The sequence below is a fragment of the Ambystoma mexicanum genome, chromosome 5p, assembly GCF_040938575.1.
Source record: "Ambystoma mexicanum isolate Mex_15411 chromosome 5p, UKY_AmexF1_1, whole genome shotgun sequence".
Taxonomy (NCBI): domain Eukaryota; kingdom Metazoa; phylum Chordata; class Amphibia; order Caudata; family Ambystomatidae; genus Ambystoma; species Ambystoma mexicanum.
Window position 1 is genome coordinate 852,297,403 of NC_090930.1, and position 16,129 is coordinate 852,313,531.

At 44.8% G+C, this 16,129-nt stretch overlaps 1 protein-coding gene across 2 annotated transcripts in view; it reads right to left on the minus strand.

Annotated features, from left to right (window-relative positions):
* VPS41 (VPS41 subunit of HOPS complex) overlaps positions 1-16,129 on the minus strand; it is a 1,668,740-nt gene that overhangs the window by 1,629,448 nt on the left and 23,163 nt on the right. Inside the window, exon 2 of one of the 2 annotated variants that reach the window (XM_069613279.1) lies at positions 6,269-6,307. The exons of the other annotated variant lie outside the window; for it this stretch is intronic. Within the exon in view, the coding sequence (XP_069469380.1) occupies positions 6,269-6,307 (39 nt within the window). The remainder of the gene's footprint in view (positions 1-6,268; positions 6,308-16,129) is intronic. 2 annotated transcript variants of the gene reach the window in all.

A 16,129-nucleotide genomic window follows, 5' to 3' on the forward strand; every position in this document is an offset into this window, starting at 1 on the left:
TGCTCCGGTGCGTAGCTTCGACAGCTCTCCGGTATGTGATTACAGGCGGGTTTGCCACTATTTCTCCACTTGTCTTCTGGGGCACTGTGGCGTATCTCTTAGGTACTACTTGCAGCGTCTCGAACGTCAACCCTGTCCGGACCTTTAACGTTCATCTGCTGTGAGCCGACTGCACCGCCCCACTCGGACCTTTCCTACTTGCACTTTACCATGTCCTGCATGCCCCGGTAGAGTTTGTGCCCCGGTACCTGTGCGAGTCGTGGCCCACTCTTGCTCAGCAGGAGCCCCAATATGCCCGGGGTTCGCAGTTCCAGGCCCGTCGTATTTTGCTTGCTTATCACCCAGATGAGTCCGGTGATTCACTATACCACAATGTTGGGTCCTCCCGGGTGGGGGTGGGGGAGCCGGGGGGCTGTATGGCTTCTGTTTCTGTCTACTTAGGCAGCATCCCCGTGATGCCCCAGCCCAGTGTCAGCCGCCATTCTATTGTCCCCTAGGTTCATGCCATCTATATATATTCAGGTTAGTTAAGTTCATGGGCGTCGGCTCCTTCTTCCTCCCAAGCCGTGGCCCTGCTTAGGCGCTCAGCCGTGTATCAGCGAGAGACTGTCCCTCTTTTATGACCTTGCATCACACTCCTTTGCTATTTTCTTTCTCGGGCACCCCAAGCCCCACTTAGGCAGTATCTGTGCCCAGACACTTATTGCTGTCGTTACTGGGTGTGCTGGTACTCCCCCCCCCCCCCCCCCCCCCCGCCACGCGTCCGCCTTGTCTTTTGTCTGCAGAGCAATCAACTGTCACAGGTGCTCTGCCGTCGGCCTGTTTCCTTCTTGGTCCGCCTGCACGCTTCTTCCCTCCAGCAGGTCAGCTTCCACATAGGGCTGCCGTAACGATCGTACCAGACCCTGCTACCACCACGGTATGCCCGCACAACCCAGCTTGCTTCTCCTCCAGTCCGCTTCTCCTAATAATACGCCTGCAGGGCCTGCTCCCACTGTGGCCCGCTGCACGTACCGAACGGGGGCCAGCTTCCCTCTATGGTCCGCTTACTCTCGGCGGCCAGGAAAGTTCCCCGCTGCAGTCACCCTCAATATTGAAAAAAAATGAAGAGTGTGCGCGCACCATAGGCAAGGTTTACCACCCCACTGGAGGTTGGAGGGGGAGGGGGGTCAGGTGTCCTTTTGGAGTCGCGCTCCTATCTCTGCAGTCCCACGTTCATGTAGTGCCCCACTCACCATGGACGCAGTCAGCAGCCCTGTGCCCAGTAACCCAGCACACAAACAGGGGCAGCTGCTGGTTTTTTGTTCTGCGATAAGCCGGCAGCTCGGATCTTCTTATTACGGGCAGTTCACCTCCCGGATGGCCCAACGAACGTAGTCATGCTCGACCACTATAGCCTCAGTCTCCGCAGTCCATGCCACAGCGGTCGGCTGTTTCCTGCTCGCTAATACCAGGGCAAGTCTCGCTCAGGCACCGGCACCATCGCCCCTTTGTTTGCCGTCTGTAGACTTGCCGTCTCCGCCATTTGATTTTTACTACCCGGGTTGGGTCCCTAACTTCAACGTATTCGCTCTTCGCTATCTGCAGGCGGTATGCCTAATTTACCGCACGCAGCTGTGCACAGCACCTTCATGCAACTTTTGGTATAATTGTCGACCCTACATTATGCATCCGCTTTCAGTATGGATCGTAACGGGATCAGCAGGAGCCACCAGATCTGCGTCCTCACTGCATGGCTGCCAAGCCACGCCCCAGCTCTGAAATGTCATTACCTCCTATACACTGATGACAAGGTTATCATGGACAAACCCCCATCGGCCTACAGCATTCTTTAAATGCATTAACTATTTATGGACGCTCATGGCATGGAAATAAAATGGTCAGAAAACATAGGCATTGGTCTCTGGGAACAAAAAGGAAGAAAGTCTCATTTACATGGAAAGTGAAGGGAGTAGCTATCGAGCAGGTTGATAGTTATGTTTACCTAGGTTTAACCATCTATGGGTGTCCTAACAAAAAAAACTCTAATCTACGAGGGGAAAAAGTGTGGCATGTATGCTGCCGAGATTAAGAGGATTGTGATGAAATTGGGGAAATTTTCTTTACTGACGGCTGTAACCGATTACAAGTCTAAGGTGTTACCAGCATTAATGTACGATTATCTTCTCTCTTGCCTTCAAGCCAAATTGGACCTTATTGGAAGGTCGGATCTGGCAGAAAGTCCAGGTTCTCCCAAAAGGCGTTCCACCCTCTGTAATACTTTATGACTTTGGTCTCCATTCTACAAAACCTGGTTTCAAATGGAATTGCTTGTAATTTCTTTGAAAGATCAGATTCCCCCCAAGAGAATTCCCTTTACTCCAAGTTATATACTCTGCTATTAATAAATCCTCCCCGCAATTCAAGGGTTAGGTGAATGGTATTGTTGCCACACTGATGACTCTGGATAGATCTCTTGAACTGCTAAATGAGGAGCCGTTGAAAGTTAAAAAAAAATAAATAAATAATAATTAAAAAAAAAAGCTGTGGACGAGAGGTACTAGACCCGAATGAGTGAGGCTGCTGGAAAGTACATTTTGTTTCGGGAATGTTGTACAAATTGTAAAGCCCCATTCGGTTCCAGAACCTTCTAGAGGTTCCACTCTGCTAACGAATGAGGTTAATGTGTCTTCACATGAAATTTGCTCCTTACTCGCGAGATTGAAGGCGCTAGAAATGACATAGAAATAACTTGTAGGTTTTGTATAGACCAAAGTGTAATTGAAACATTGCAGCATCTAATGTTGAGCTGCCACAAACGTTGTTGATTAGATGTAAATATTTGTTTCCTTTTGTAAAACACTATAGGCTCCTGGATTGGGAGTCATTTTGGAAGGAAAATCGGTTGCGTTGACATTGGAAGTTATACGTTGTATTGAAGAGATTTTAGGATGAAAAGTCGGAGCTTGAGAGTCGGAGCTTGAGGGTAATAGGAGTTGGGATGGCCAAACTAATGTATTATTGTTTCTAATTTATTATTGTTGTTAATTTATTATTGTTGTTGTCAATGTGTAATATTGGTTATTTGTGTGGCCATTTGGTTTTCCTTGTCTTGTGATTCATCTGCCTATATTTGCATGTATAGTGTTAGATTAATTTGTATAAGGTTTTCCTTGTTAAAACGCAACTCAATAAAAATAAATAAAAGACAGACAATCTATCCCAGGCCAGCTTAAAACTACACACGCTGGCCGAGGTGTAAAAGAGGAGCTGGAAAAAAACAGTAAGAGGTGCAAGCTGAGAGGAAGGAGACAAGCTACTTGCCACTCCCTGGAAAAAAAGGGAGATCGCTACATGGACAGAGGTAGCTTTCCTTCTGGCAGTTATTCATCAGACATTTTTCCAGACCCTAGGCAGAGACCACACTACCAGGACCAGTGATGTGCAGGAGGTGGAGGACACAGCAAGGTTCAACCACAGGCACCTGGAAGGAGCCATAAGACTTGAAAACTGTTCTTCCAAGAGGGCTCTGAGCTGAACGAAATCCCGAGAAGGAGAGAACCTTGGCAAGACGGTAAATAATTATAGCGGATGTCTGAAAATTAGCCAAATTGAGGGGGGGGGACAAATATTTACATCTAAAACTCTTTATATCTAAAAAGTAACAAGTGCATTTATGGTGCAGAGAAAGAAATCTACCATCCCAAACTCAAAGGCAGGTGATGGAGCAAACACCCCAGCCTATGAGAAAACAGAGCTAAGAAAAAAACCAAGGGATGGTGGCGAGGTCTAGATAAGATAGGTAAAGGCTGTGGAGAGGCCAGAATGTGGTGGAGAGGCCAGACCTGTAAGCTCTTCCTGGAGGAAGTTGCCCAGGGAATCATTGTTTGAGTTAATTTTCAGACTGGGCACAACGATTTATGGATTAGGTTTGTGGATTCTTGTCTTAGCCAGGATTTGGAAAGTTTCTTTAATACGCTTTGGAGTTAGCTCAAAGGCTAAAAAGGAGTTGCTAAGGGCAGACTGGACCTCCCCATCGGGTCATCAAGATTGGATTTTTACTGAAAGCTTCACCCAAAGATGTTCTTGAAGAACCCCACTTGTGTTGTCCCATCATTCACAATAATGTGCTGTAGGGTTATTCTTATTTGCAGTTGTTTTCCCTAGTTCCTGTAGGCCTTTTACCAACCCGAACCATGACATACTGAATTCATCTACAAACCCCCTACCCATTTCATTTAGATTTGGTCTGAAGAGTCGCAAATCTGGCCATCATCTATCTGCCAACGATATCAGGGTATGTAGGGTCTGAGGTATTATGAAAAACAATTCTTGATCACTTGGTTAAGTCACAGATTGTCCAGTTTGACTTTAGTACCTTTAATCAGCACTCTAGGATTTCCACAACCCAATAGAAATTACATTGCTATGTGTTTTACCCAGCCTTTCAGATTCCCCTTAGTAAATCATTAATACGGCTTTACTTTCCACTGTTCCAGTCGATAGAATTGCTGTTTTCTTCATTTGTGCAGACTGTCTAGCAGAATTTTCAAAGCCGACCCTCCATTCATGTGCATTTCCTGCCCGATAGTAAGGCGGCATTTGTACCTTTGGGGCAGTTTTAGAGATGAAAAGATGAGACTGATCTTTGCTTATCGGAATATAAATAGATAATTTCCAAGCTGTTAGTATGCATAGAATCATATTTCACAAGTAAAAGTGAAGCAGCTATTGTTCAAATTACGTGATCATTTTTTTTCTCCTGTGAAACATCCAATTAAAAGTACAATTGAGGATTCATAGTATAGCTATGGAAATATTTGAGACACAAATTGAATTCACAATAAATGCTGCTAGCACACAACTTTTGAAGGCTTAGAAATGGCTTTGAGGATTCCAAAATGGCCACCGTAGAGGCAAGACGTGTCGGAGCACTGTGTCTTCATACTGAAAAATCCATACAGAAATCATCGCAAACATACTCCCCAGCCTCTGTAAAGCTACAGCAGGGGTTACTTGTTACCCCCTCCCACCACGGCAACACAAAAGACAGCAGTGGACAACAACCGGATAACCCAGCAACGAGGATCTACCACGCCGGTCCCTGCAGCCACACCTTCAGCCCGAAATAGTCGCGGGCGCTCCGGTTGGACCCGGGAGGCACGATCAGTACCAATATCCTGTCAGCCAGCTGTTTTCCTCTCTTGCTTTTTTTGCGTCCTAATGTTACATTAAACCTCAGCGCCTTGCATTGCATCAGTCAGCACATTCGATTCTAAAAGGTATCCAAGCATAAACACAAACTACTCCCATCTCACTACCTATCTAACCATGAATTATGAATAATTGTAGTGCAATTTGCCTTCTATCTCGTCTCACTCTACCCCCAACCCTCACCCCACAGCGCTCCTCTGCTCCCCATACTCTGATCTAGATACCATTGGCTGGAGCACAATTCAACAACCTGTGTCAAAAGATGTTGTGCTGGGAGACCACTACTGTGTCAAGCTAAACCAGTTTAAGTACATTTATACCAAAAGGGAGAGTAAGAAATGATAAGATGGAAGTACCAAAATGACACAGAACAGAAGAAGTGGAGAGACACACATAAGAATCACAGAAATAAGAGTGGAATTAGGGAGACCCAGAAAGTATGTAGAGTAGCAAGGAAAAGACAGAGGCCGCGAAATAGACTTTTCAGTAAACAGTTTTTACCTTAGGTTTAGATAAGCATCACATAGATTTCGCAGCTAAAGCTCAGTCAGGCACAACTAATAACAAACATCAACTTGAGTGATTGTCTGGTAAAAGGTTTATGCCACATTAGAAACACCTAATCAAGATTAGAAATATATGTAATAACATCCCCAATGAAATGACCAAGGACCCCACCTTGTAGGGTGTATGTTTATTTCTGTCATATTGACACCAACTTCAGATTATCAAGACAACCCAAATGACACTTAATTCTAACTATGATACTAGGAAAGTGGGTTGCAATTGTGTGAAGGAATAACCAGCTGCATCATTTCTTTAAAAATAGGTATTCAATTCAAAAGGAGTATTAAATCGTGTAGGGATCCTTCTCCCTGACCCACCATTCCCAGATCTCTAACTAGCAGTTCATTATTGAAGCAGAAAGTACCCAAAGACATAAGGCTGTACAACAACCAAAATAAAGAATCACTAAAGAAATTCTTAGTGAAAAAATTACTAAGCCCTAAAGTTTAGAAGCATGTAAACCATTTTAACGTTTTGTAAGTCACTGGGCCCAAATGTTCAGCCTCACCTCCGATTCTTCTGTAGATTCTTCATTGGAAGGCAACACCTGGCAACAAAGAAATACTTTTAAAACAACGGTTTTCTCAAACACACAAATATATTTGTAATCAAATTGAATGGCAAATGGTTACAGAGAGTTGCGCATACATCTCCAGTTCACTGAAAGGACCAGTAGCAGAGCAGAAATAAGAACTAAAGTTGAGCAATTCCTTCCAATCTTCCTACTGGACTCTCTCCCTCTTCCCTGCTTTACAACCAGTTAACGATGACTTAGATTAAGTCACTATATAACATTTAATTTTTAGTTTCTTTTTCCGATTCAGGTATTCAGAGGGTCTAAGTGAGCTGCCCCTCTTACATCTACACCACTATCACATTGTGACTGAACTTCAAAAGGCAAAAGGACAGAGCATGTGCCCCTGCACCCCGACACTCCCACAAAGCAGAAATAAAAGCGATCCACATATGCAGCAAATGGGAGACTCTGAATCACTGCTTTGGGTTCCACCTCTCTGTGTATCCCAATCACCCCAGCTCCAATAGACAGGAAATTCAGGATAAAAAGGCCCTTTTTTGTAAAGTAATGCAGCTTTCATACAACACAGAGATGGATGTTAAGACCCCCATCAACATCCAATTGGGTGCATCAAAATGTAGTATCTGCCAGAAACACTTTCTTTGAAGGAACGGATTGGGATGAAGAGATGGATTGAGAAGAAGCTGTTCAGCAAGGTGGAGCGTTCGCATTCATTGCACACCGCGCTGACTAGGTGTTTACATGGGATGACAGAAGACGGGTGACCCCCGAATTAAGAAGAGGGTTTAGAAAAAAAAAGGCTGTGCTTGACGAAGACACTTCAGCTGTGACCAATGAATTGAGTGTAACTGTAAATGTGAATGGTTGGAATGCACAAATAGCTACGTGCTGAACCCGATTCTTTAAGGGAAGCAAGTTGGATGGCGAAGAGTGTCTAAAGCTTTGAGCGGAAGCTCCATTTGAGGAGTTTTAGGGTAGATCACCAGACGGTACACCACTGGCATATAATCCAGAGTCGAGAATTGAAATCCTATAATTGATTGTAACCAGTCGTAATTAAAGAATCTCCCTGAAGAACGTTCTAAAACCATGTTCCAAAACACCAGCAACAGAAACATGTCGGGGCAAAAAAACCTGATAAAGACAGTATTTTTAATATTTTAAAGAATTAGTTCTTTTTGGTTGATGGTTTTTTCAGTTGATTGTTTTCACAATAAGGGCACTGGGTGTGGTGTTGGTTTTGATATAATTAAATGTGGATGTTTTATATCCATTTGATATACATTTATACTGATTTATTTGGTATATTCTAAATAAAGATGAAATTAGAATAGATCTCTCTCTTATGTGCTAAGCATGTTAGTAAGCCTGCATCCAGGTGGGGGGGACTTTTGTTCCAATATAGTTGTGGTTTGCAGTTTCCAATCCCCGGATCCCCCATTAGTTCTTGTTTTTAAAGAAAATAAACATACATATTTCCATTATTTATTAACTGCTCTAATGAACACTTGGCTTAATCAATAACATTAATAAAAAAAAATAGTGAGTACTGTGAAAACGAGGCAAAGAATGCACCCAATGCCATCAGGACAGAATTAGTAGTAAGACCAATATTAGGCGGTGTGCGAAGCAGTGTGTCCGGTGTGTGTCGCGAGGAAGGACCACTGCTGCTTTCACGCTTCACTTCTGCTACGTGGACGGTGTTTTCCTGCAGTCCTCTTTTCATTTCTACCTAAATTGCAAGGACTTCCTACTTAAAACACTGCGCAGGCGCAGAGCGCAGAGCGCAAGCAGTGTGTCCGGTGTCAGGTGACAGTAAGCAGTCCTCCGCCTGAAGTGAGCGTCTCCCTTCTTGTACACACTTGAACTCGACAAGCCGTCGCCTCCGTAGTAGCAAACCTTCTTTAGAACAACTGGAGCAACAGGACCAACAGAACGGTAGGGAGGGGAAAAAAAATTGTAAAACAGGGAACGGCGTCTCCACAGTACCTGTGCAGTTAATTTCAGTCAACACCAACACAACCTCCGCTCGCCTACCCACCTTGACTCCCCGCTCTTGGGGAAATCGCTCGTGGGCTCGAACCCATGCGTGTCGGTGAGTAAAGATGACGCAGTCCCCCGCACAAACGACTTTTTATCTCCAAGTTTGGCGGTGGGCCGGGACGGTGGTGAGAAGGCAGAAGCGCCCCCCTAAGAAGCGCTTCTCTCCTACAAGACCCTCAGGTCCACCGACACCTTCAATAAGCATAGCCCCCGGCCGTTCTACCGTTCCGACTAGCGACTCCGCCCCGGAGACTGACGGAGGACGGTCGCGGCAGGAGTCTTAACGGCCGTGAGCAAAGCTTACGTTGCGATCAATTGATGATGCTACGCTGAATCGGCTACTTGCAGCAGGAGTGCGCTTCCATGTCGTAATTCTGAAGTCCGGTGTGGGCGACTCCAGCTCACAGCTGACGGCGCCGCCTTACCAAGGGAAAGTTATCACAGCACAAATCCATCAAAGCACAACCCTTCAAACAGATCTTTTAAAGAAGCAAAAGCAGCTGAAGCGAAAAATGACGCCTATCAGAAACAACTCAAACGACTCTTGGGTCACGGACATCGAGGATCAGCTGTCCTCTTCAACTAGGCGACCAGATGCAGATTCGGTGTTTGAAGTGTCGCACGGGGAGATTTCCCCTTATGAAGTATTGGCAACAGAACAGATTGAACTACTGAATCAAACCTCAACTAATGATGAGGTTAAGACACGCACGGACCCAATGCAGGGCACTACAATTCAAAGGCCCCACGTAAATTCGGCAGATGACTTTGCCCTAGCCATAGGCGAGGCCCAGCCGAGACCTACGGGGTCACAGACCACAGTTCCAGCAAATTCTAACCACGCCCCATAGACTCGGTTTACAAAGGGGAACATCAAATTTAAAACCAGGTCAGAAAAAACACTGTCAAAAAAATTTCGAAAACCACCCGGCAAAATACATGGGGGCGCCAAATGTCTGGCAAACCCGTTGATTTCTACATCTTTGAAAGAATACTTCATAAAACAACACAAAAGAAAATTAGACCAGGATCGTGAACCTTCGGACGTGGAAATATTGGAGGCCATTCAAGATCCTTCCCTAAGGACAAAAGATCGAAATACTGACTCAAACCCTCACGGGTTACCCCCGGCTCACAAACCTTATGTGCATTCACCTAAAAGTACAGATCAGAGCCTAGAGACAGAGAGCCTTGCACCCTGGCGTAGCAGCAAGCATACGGAAACAGAGAGCCTCCAGACTGAAATGAGCAATGGCCAAGAACCCAGCGAACCATTAAAAGAGATCATAGACATCGAACCTACGCCCGAAGGAGTGATCTCCAAAATCCCAGGTGTCCCAATAAGAGACAATTCAAGACGGGTTTCAAAGACAACCCAATCCGTAGACCACCACGCATGGACACGTCCACATACGCATGGACACGTCCACATATCCAAGGAAATTTCAGCAGACTTTCAGGCGAAACCTCGTCAGACACTCAAGAAGAACCGATGCCCTCAGAGAGAAGGTCCCTGGAAAGATCAGTACAGTCACAAAACGAAAGAGGCGTCAACACCCTGCCTAAAACTAGGCGGTTGAGCGAAGTTGTAATTATGGCAGAAAAAGAAACTCCATCAACAAAAAAAAAAAAAAAAGCAGATTTGATGTCAATCATGTCGGCCCTCACGATAGCCCTAAATCCATTTGGAAAGCTCTATGAGTCAATCCACGAGGCCCTCAAAGATAACACTTCATTGATAAGCTCTATGAGTGACAAACTGACTTTCATTGAAGGATACCTAACCGCCGTTGAACGCAACTCAAACAGGATTGAAATGAACTTAGAAAAAAAAAAATAGACAAATTAGGAGCCGATCTGCTGAAAAACAGAACCAAACTGGTTCAAACCTCTAATTCATCTCTATCAAAATCTACTCAGACCTCAGAGAACGAGAAGCCCAAGGACTTGGCCCCAATCTCTGAAAACTCATCAAAAAAATAGTTTTTACCAACATCAACCCAGGACACTTAGTCCAGCCTTCTGGAAATGCAAAGCAGACAAAAGAAAAAAATCCTTCCAATACCTGCACGCAAGAAAAGTTGAGTGAAGCTGATTTCCTAGCAGGCCCTAGCCTTACAGGCTATTCAGCATCTAAGCAAGGGACCAATAGAAGTCTTGAAATGACAAAAACCCAAGAAAAAAAAGGGTCCAGTCATGGTACTGAAACCGAGTGGGGATCCAGATCCTTCACAGGACCTGCTGGACATCTCACAGCATCTTGACGTTGAAGAAGTGATTCCTTCACCAGTGGTCTACTCAAGGGCCTCTTCCGAGTCATTCCAAACAACTTCTAACTCACAAATGAAAGTTGTCGCTCAGGATGGGATGAAATGTATGGAAGAGGACCCCCCAAGCCCACACCCACAGACGCCGATCAAATTCACCAAGTGCCGCTCTAGAAGCACTCAAAGACCTAAAGAAAAGGGGAAAGTCACCCATACAGAGATCTGACAGGGAAACCAAACCAAGATCCGAAACAAACATATCGACATGGCAGGCATAGAGTTTCATCCCTTAAGGTGGCCTCGAGAACAAAGGAGGCGGTAGCAAAGAAGTTACATAAACTGGACGAATCGTCACTCTTCAAAGTGGAGCAGATCTCAGCAAAAGACAGCTACCTAGTACTAAATCGCAGGACAGTGCTAAAATTACTGGGGAAAGTCGATAAATTCCGACATTTAACATCCAACGATTTCATACTTGTCGAGCCCTACCACCGAGAGCACAGAGCCAAAGCATACCTCCACATAAGAAATAAGGCGATAAGTGAAATCTCCACTGAAGTAACAAAAGACCTCCAACACCTAGGTCTAAAGATACAACAGTTACAGAAGCCCAAGGTAGCCCAGGTACTCGGTGGAAGGGAAAAAAGGGGCTCCTCGAGGCATTGCCGTCCAAAATCCATTTTGGTGGACCCATCCAATGAGCCGAGATGGTTAGTTCTTAAGAAAAGACGGGAAGAGGAACGGTCGAGACATTACGGCGACTACCCAAAAACCCGGACTTGTGGAAAACATGCATCACTGGACTCATTACAAAGAAATGTGGAGAGCATTCAGGAAAGACAGGGTACAGAAACAAAAGTATCGCCAGTATTGAGGGGCCAAAAAGAAACACCTGTATCCAAACCATGGAAGTGGATTTCGGACACCTTTACACATACTCAAAAGAAATAGCAGCGACCCCCGTGTTCCACCGCCACTAGGAGACAGACTGAGAAACCATTGAATCAGCCCAAAGAAAGTCCTCTCCAAATGGCATCATGGAACACTAGAGGATATCGCCACTTAATGTCAGGCTGAGAGGTCCTGTATCCGCGGAAGCTGCTGAACCCCCGACAATCCCCCTGAGATATATTTCCCAGAACTAGTTTTCAATTCAGCTCTGTAAACTACACCCCAAAGGGAAAGGGGGAATGGGATAACAAAACAACTCCAGGCAGACTGCGTCAAGGCTAATCAGTGCTGAACCTGCAGAGGATAAAGAATAGCATATACACTTCCTTAATTCACTTACTTAACCTTATGAATGGGAAGACATTAATCCTTAACTAATAATTAAGAATCATACCTGGTTCTTCTCTTGAAATTTCTTAGAGAAGCGGATAAGAAGCTGAAAATCTCTCTTACTTGAGGTACTTGAAATTCACAGCTACTTCTTACATTAGGCAAAACTGGAAGTCTTAGTTCTTTGTTTGTCTTTTTTCCAACATGCACTGGTAGTTCAATTAGATTGTCTTTAAAATATTCTTTCTTGTCATTTCAAAACTTTTCAAACTATTTATAATTATCTTGAGTCTTTGAATCCTTGAAGAAAGAGGAAACACGTGCTAAATGCACACGCAGGTTATTTCCATTTAAATTATTGATGAACTTCACATAGAAATCTTCCTGGTTGAAGAACACGCGCAAACGGATGAAGACGCGCGATCAAAAAAATCCACACGCGCAATAATCCACACGCGCTATAATCCACACGCGCAATAGTCCACACGCGCAATAATGTTCTCCTGCGAGACACGCGAAATAAAAACACCCGCGCTATTGAGTTCAAATGCGACGAAGTGATTCTCACGCGCAAAGTCACTCGCGCTGGAAAATACACGCGCACTCACATGGCACGCGACGAACAGATTCTCGCGCTTTGAACACCCGCGCTAAAAATCACACGCGCTTTGTATTTCACACGCAGCGTATAGCTTCTCGCGCTAAGGATCACCCGCGCTATGAAATCGCACGCGCTCTTTAGTTCACACGCAGCGTATAGCTTTTCGCGCAAAGGATCACCCGCGCTATAAAACACACGCGCGTTTAAAATTGCACGAAACCAACATCTACTCGCGCTCGGAATACACACGCTAGAAAGCACGCGCTCACTTGAATTCGCACGCGACAGTCAAAATCTCGCGCTAAGGAACACCGCACTGGAAACACAAGCGCACTCCGGGAGTTCAATAGTTTTAGTAGAAACACTACTTTTAACGAATTTTCAAGGAGAATGTTATTAAGATGCACAGATTTACAGTAAAAATAAAGTCACTTAATCTCCTGAGCGAATTCACAAAGATTTCCTGCTTTTCCTATCTTCAAAAACGAATTCCTGTCAGCTGATGACTTCTCCTGTAACCCCCAAGAAAGTAGCCGCTCAACTGCTGTGATCTGAAGGATAAAATCCACCAGGCCTAAGACTAAAGCAGGAGCAGCCACTAAACACGTCCTCTCAGATGGGGTTTTGATGATGAAAGGCACAGAGTGACAGTTTAGAATGTTCATTGTTGTTCAGCATTGTCTTCTAGCCAATCAGAGCTGTCACTGTGAGGCTCCATCTTGCCTTGGGTCAGAACCAGGATTCTGAATCAGCAAGTTAAGGCCTAACCAACTATAATGGAAAACTTCCCACCCACACAAAGCTAATCTGAAAAGGATAAATAATAAAAAGGAAACTTGAATAAGAGAAGGAAACCTGACACTTAACTAGACCCAGTGAGTTAAATTTGGGCTCTTTTGACCTCATCGGTCTACAAGAAACTTGGCTTCTGGACAAGCCATCGTTAGACGGTTTTGTAATCGAAGTCTCACCGGCAACAAGGTCTAGCGTGGGACGGCCCTCAGCGCGGGTCTGCTGACTGCCGTTCACCTGGGATCTGGAATTACCCCAAAGGGAAAAAAAAAGAAAAAAAAAAAATCACAGAGGGATACGGCATGCTTGCCACACAAATCATATGGTGTCACCACGACCAAAACCTAGACTGTTCGGCACAGACAGAATTGGCGATAATCAACTTGTATTGGAACCCGGAGAGAACAACAATCAAAGACTTCTGCAATTCCATAGCCAATACCATTGACGAAATTACTGTCGACCGGAAGGTTCCAAACATGATAATATGTGGAGATCTGAACGCTAAATGCAGAGTTGCAACACAAGGTCGGGTGCCTCAGCCACCTTGGATTACATCTACATCACGGAAGGCCTGATCCAGCACTTTATAGAATTTGCAGTGCGGAAAACTATCGAAAGTGACCATAACCTCCTCTCCTCCAGCTGTCATGGGGTGGAGTGATGCAGAAAAGACACTACTATCCTCCCAATGTTGAGTCTAACAAACAACAAAATCGACTCCGACTATCATTTGAAAATATAAGATCCTTCAAAGACAACCTAATGAAGAAACATGGCTGTTCAAGCAGAGGCTCAGCAGAAGTAAGACCCGAGCATATGTCCCTGCTAGTCGCCTAGAAAGTGAGTTTCACTGGCAAGACACAAAATCAGTCAAACCACACTCACATGTTCAATCATGAGGTGGTTGCCAAGCGACAAGAGGTGAGAAAGTTAAATAAAAAAAACACTAGCAGTAAAGGCAGGTACCACCGAATCTTGGACTGCATACCATACAGGTGAAAGGCTCTACAAAAACATGGCTCAAGCATCAGCGACAGATTCTATACCAGAACAACGCTGAAGCTATGCTAAACACCTGGGCATCAAGGAACACTAAAGATTTCTGGACACTTCTCAAGAGCATAAATGGCCAAAGTTCACCAATGCTCGCAAATTCTGTATCAGAACAAAATTGGATTTCATACTTTACGGACCTTTATCGGCCACCTCTAACTTCAGTCTCGCAGACGCAACCTGCGACTGTAGAACCGTGGATAAATTTGGAAAACGTAGAAGACATCTCTAGAGTAATTGGCAACTTAAAATCTTCGAGGGCCCCGGGACCCGATGGGCCGACTAACCTGGATCTTAAGAAGCACCCGATCGCCTGGGCACACGCAATTGGTGAGGTCTTTAGATATTGCCACAAGCAGAGGCAAGTTCCGAAAACTTGGACAGAAGCAGTCCTGGTCCCGATTTTCAAAAAAGGAGACTAAAGTTTTCCGGCAAACTACAGGCCTATAGTGCTACTAGATATTATTGGCAAAATCTTTGCGTCCCTTTCGCTGCTCCACTTTAAAGAATGGGCCATTAATTCACCAGCAGCAGACATCCTTCAAACTGGCTTTTTAAAGGGCGCAGGCACAACGATAAACCTCTTAATTTTCAACGCCATTAAAGCGAAAGTGAAAAAGAGGCGCTCCGAAGGTCTACATGGCAATGGTAGACCTGTCACAAGCATTCGATCGACCGAACCAAACTATGGTCAAAACTTGCATCCTGGAACTGCCCGGGCCCTCTACTCGGTCCAATTATGGCGCTCCACACATCAACATCTTTGCGGGTGCGCCTAAGTCGGCAAGGGATCCTCTCAGAACAGATTTACACAGAGCGAGGAGTAAAACAGGGCTGTCGTTTGGCCCCTGCCCTGTTTATAGCCTTCATCGGTGACTTTCAGGAATCCGAAAAAACAGTTAGATCATTTCCGCCAAAAGTGGGAACCAGCAAAGTGTCAAGATTATGGTACGCTGATGACCCGATTTTGATGGACCAGACGGCAATAGGTTTACAACAGCAATTAACCAACCTATCTGCATATATGGGATGCAACAACTTACAAATCAACAAAACAAAAAATTCTGGTCCTATCCAAAACAGTAACAAACACCAGCCAAACATCTCCTGGTTTCTTGAAAAAACGAAAATTGAAGTGGTCAATGAATATAAATACCGGGGAGTGATGCTAGACAACACACTGAAAGAAAATTCTCTCCAAAACTCTTTGGGCAAAAATGAGAAACCTGACAGCACAAACACGAGCAGTTGACAAAAGATTCAGGAAATGTTCATGGAGCCCAGCTCTGCAGTTCTATAAATCGAAAGTAGTCCCAGCGATTACTTATGGGATGGCGGCAAACTTAACTCTGCCAGCTGAGTTCTGGACCCAGTTGGAAGGATTTATATGGAAATCGGTGCTGTGCTTGCCCAAAACAGCTCCAATTCCAGCGATTTGGCATGATCTTTGCTTAGCATCCTTAGCCTCTGTGGTGATGCAAAGTGCCTCCCAACGCTACAGAAAAACACTGATGCCAAATTCAATTCCCATTTTCCAGACCATAGCCTCTGAAATCAACAAAGGGTCCTGCAAACCTCTAAATGATTGGGTCAAGAAAATTCAAGCCAAATTAGAAGAAGCAGCTTGCAACGAAGAAACCCTCATCTCAAATCCGAGCAGAGTAAAAACTAAGCTAGAACAACAAGACTGGATCTACACAAATGCTAAAATCAAACTCTACAAATCCTTAAATCACCTCCCTCCTTCTCATAAGCAGTTAAAGGTGCCTTTAAAGTACTGTGAAAAATTCC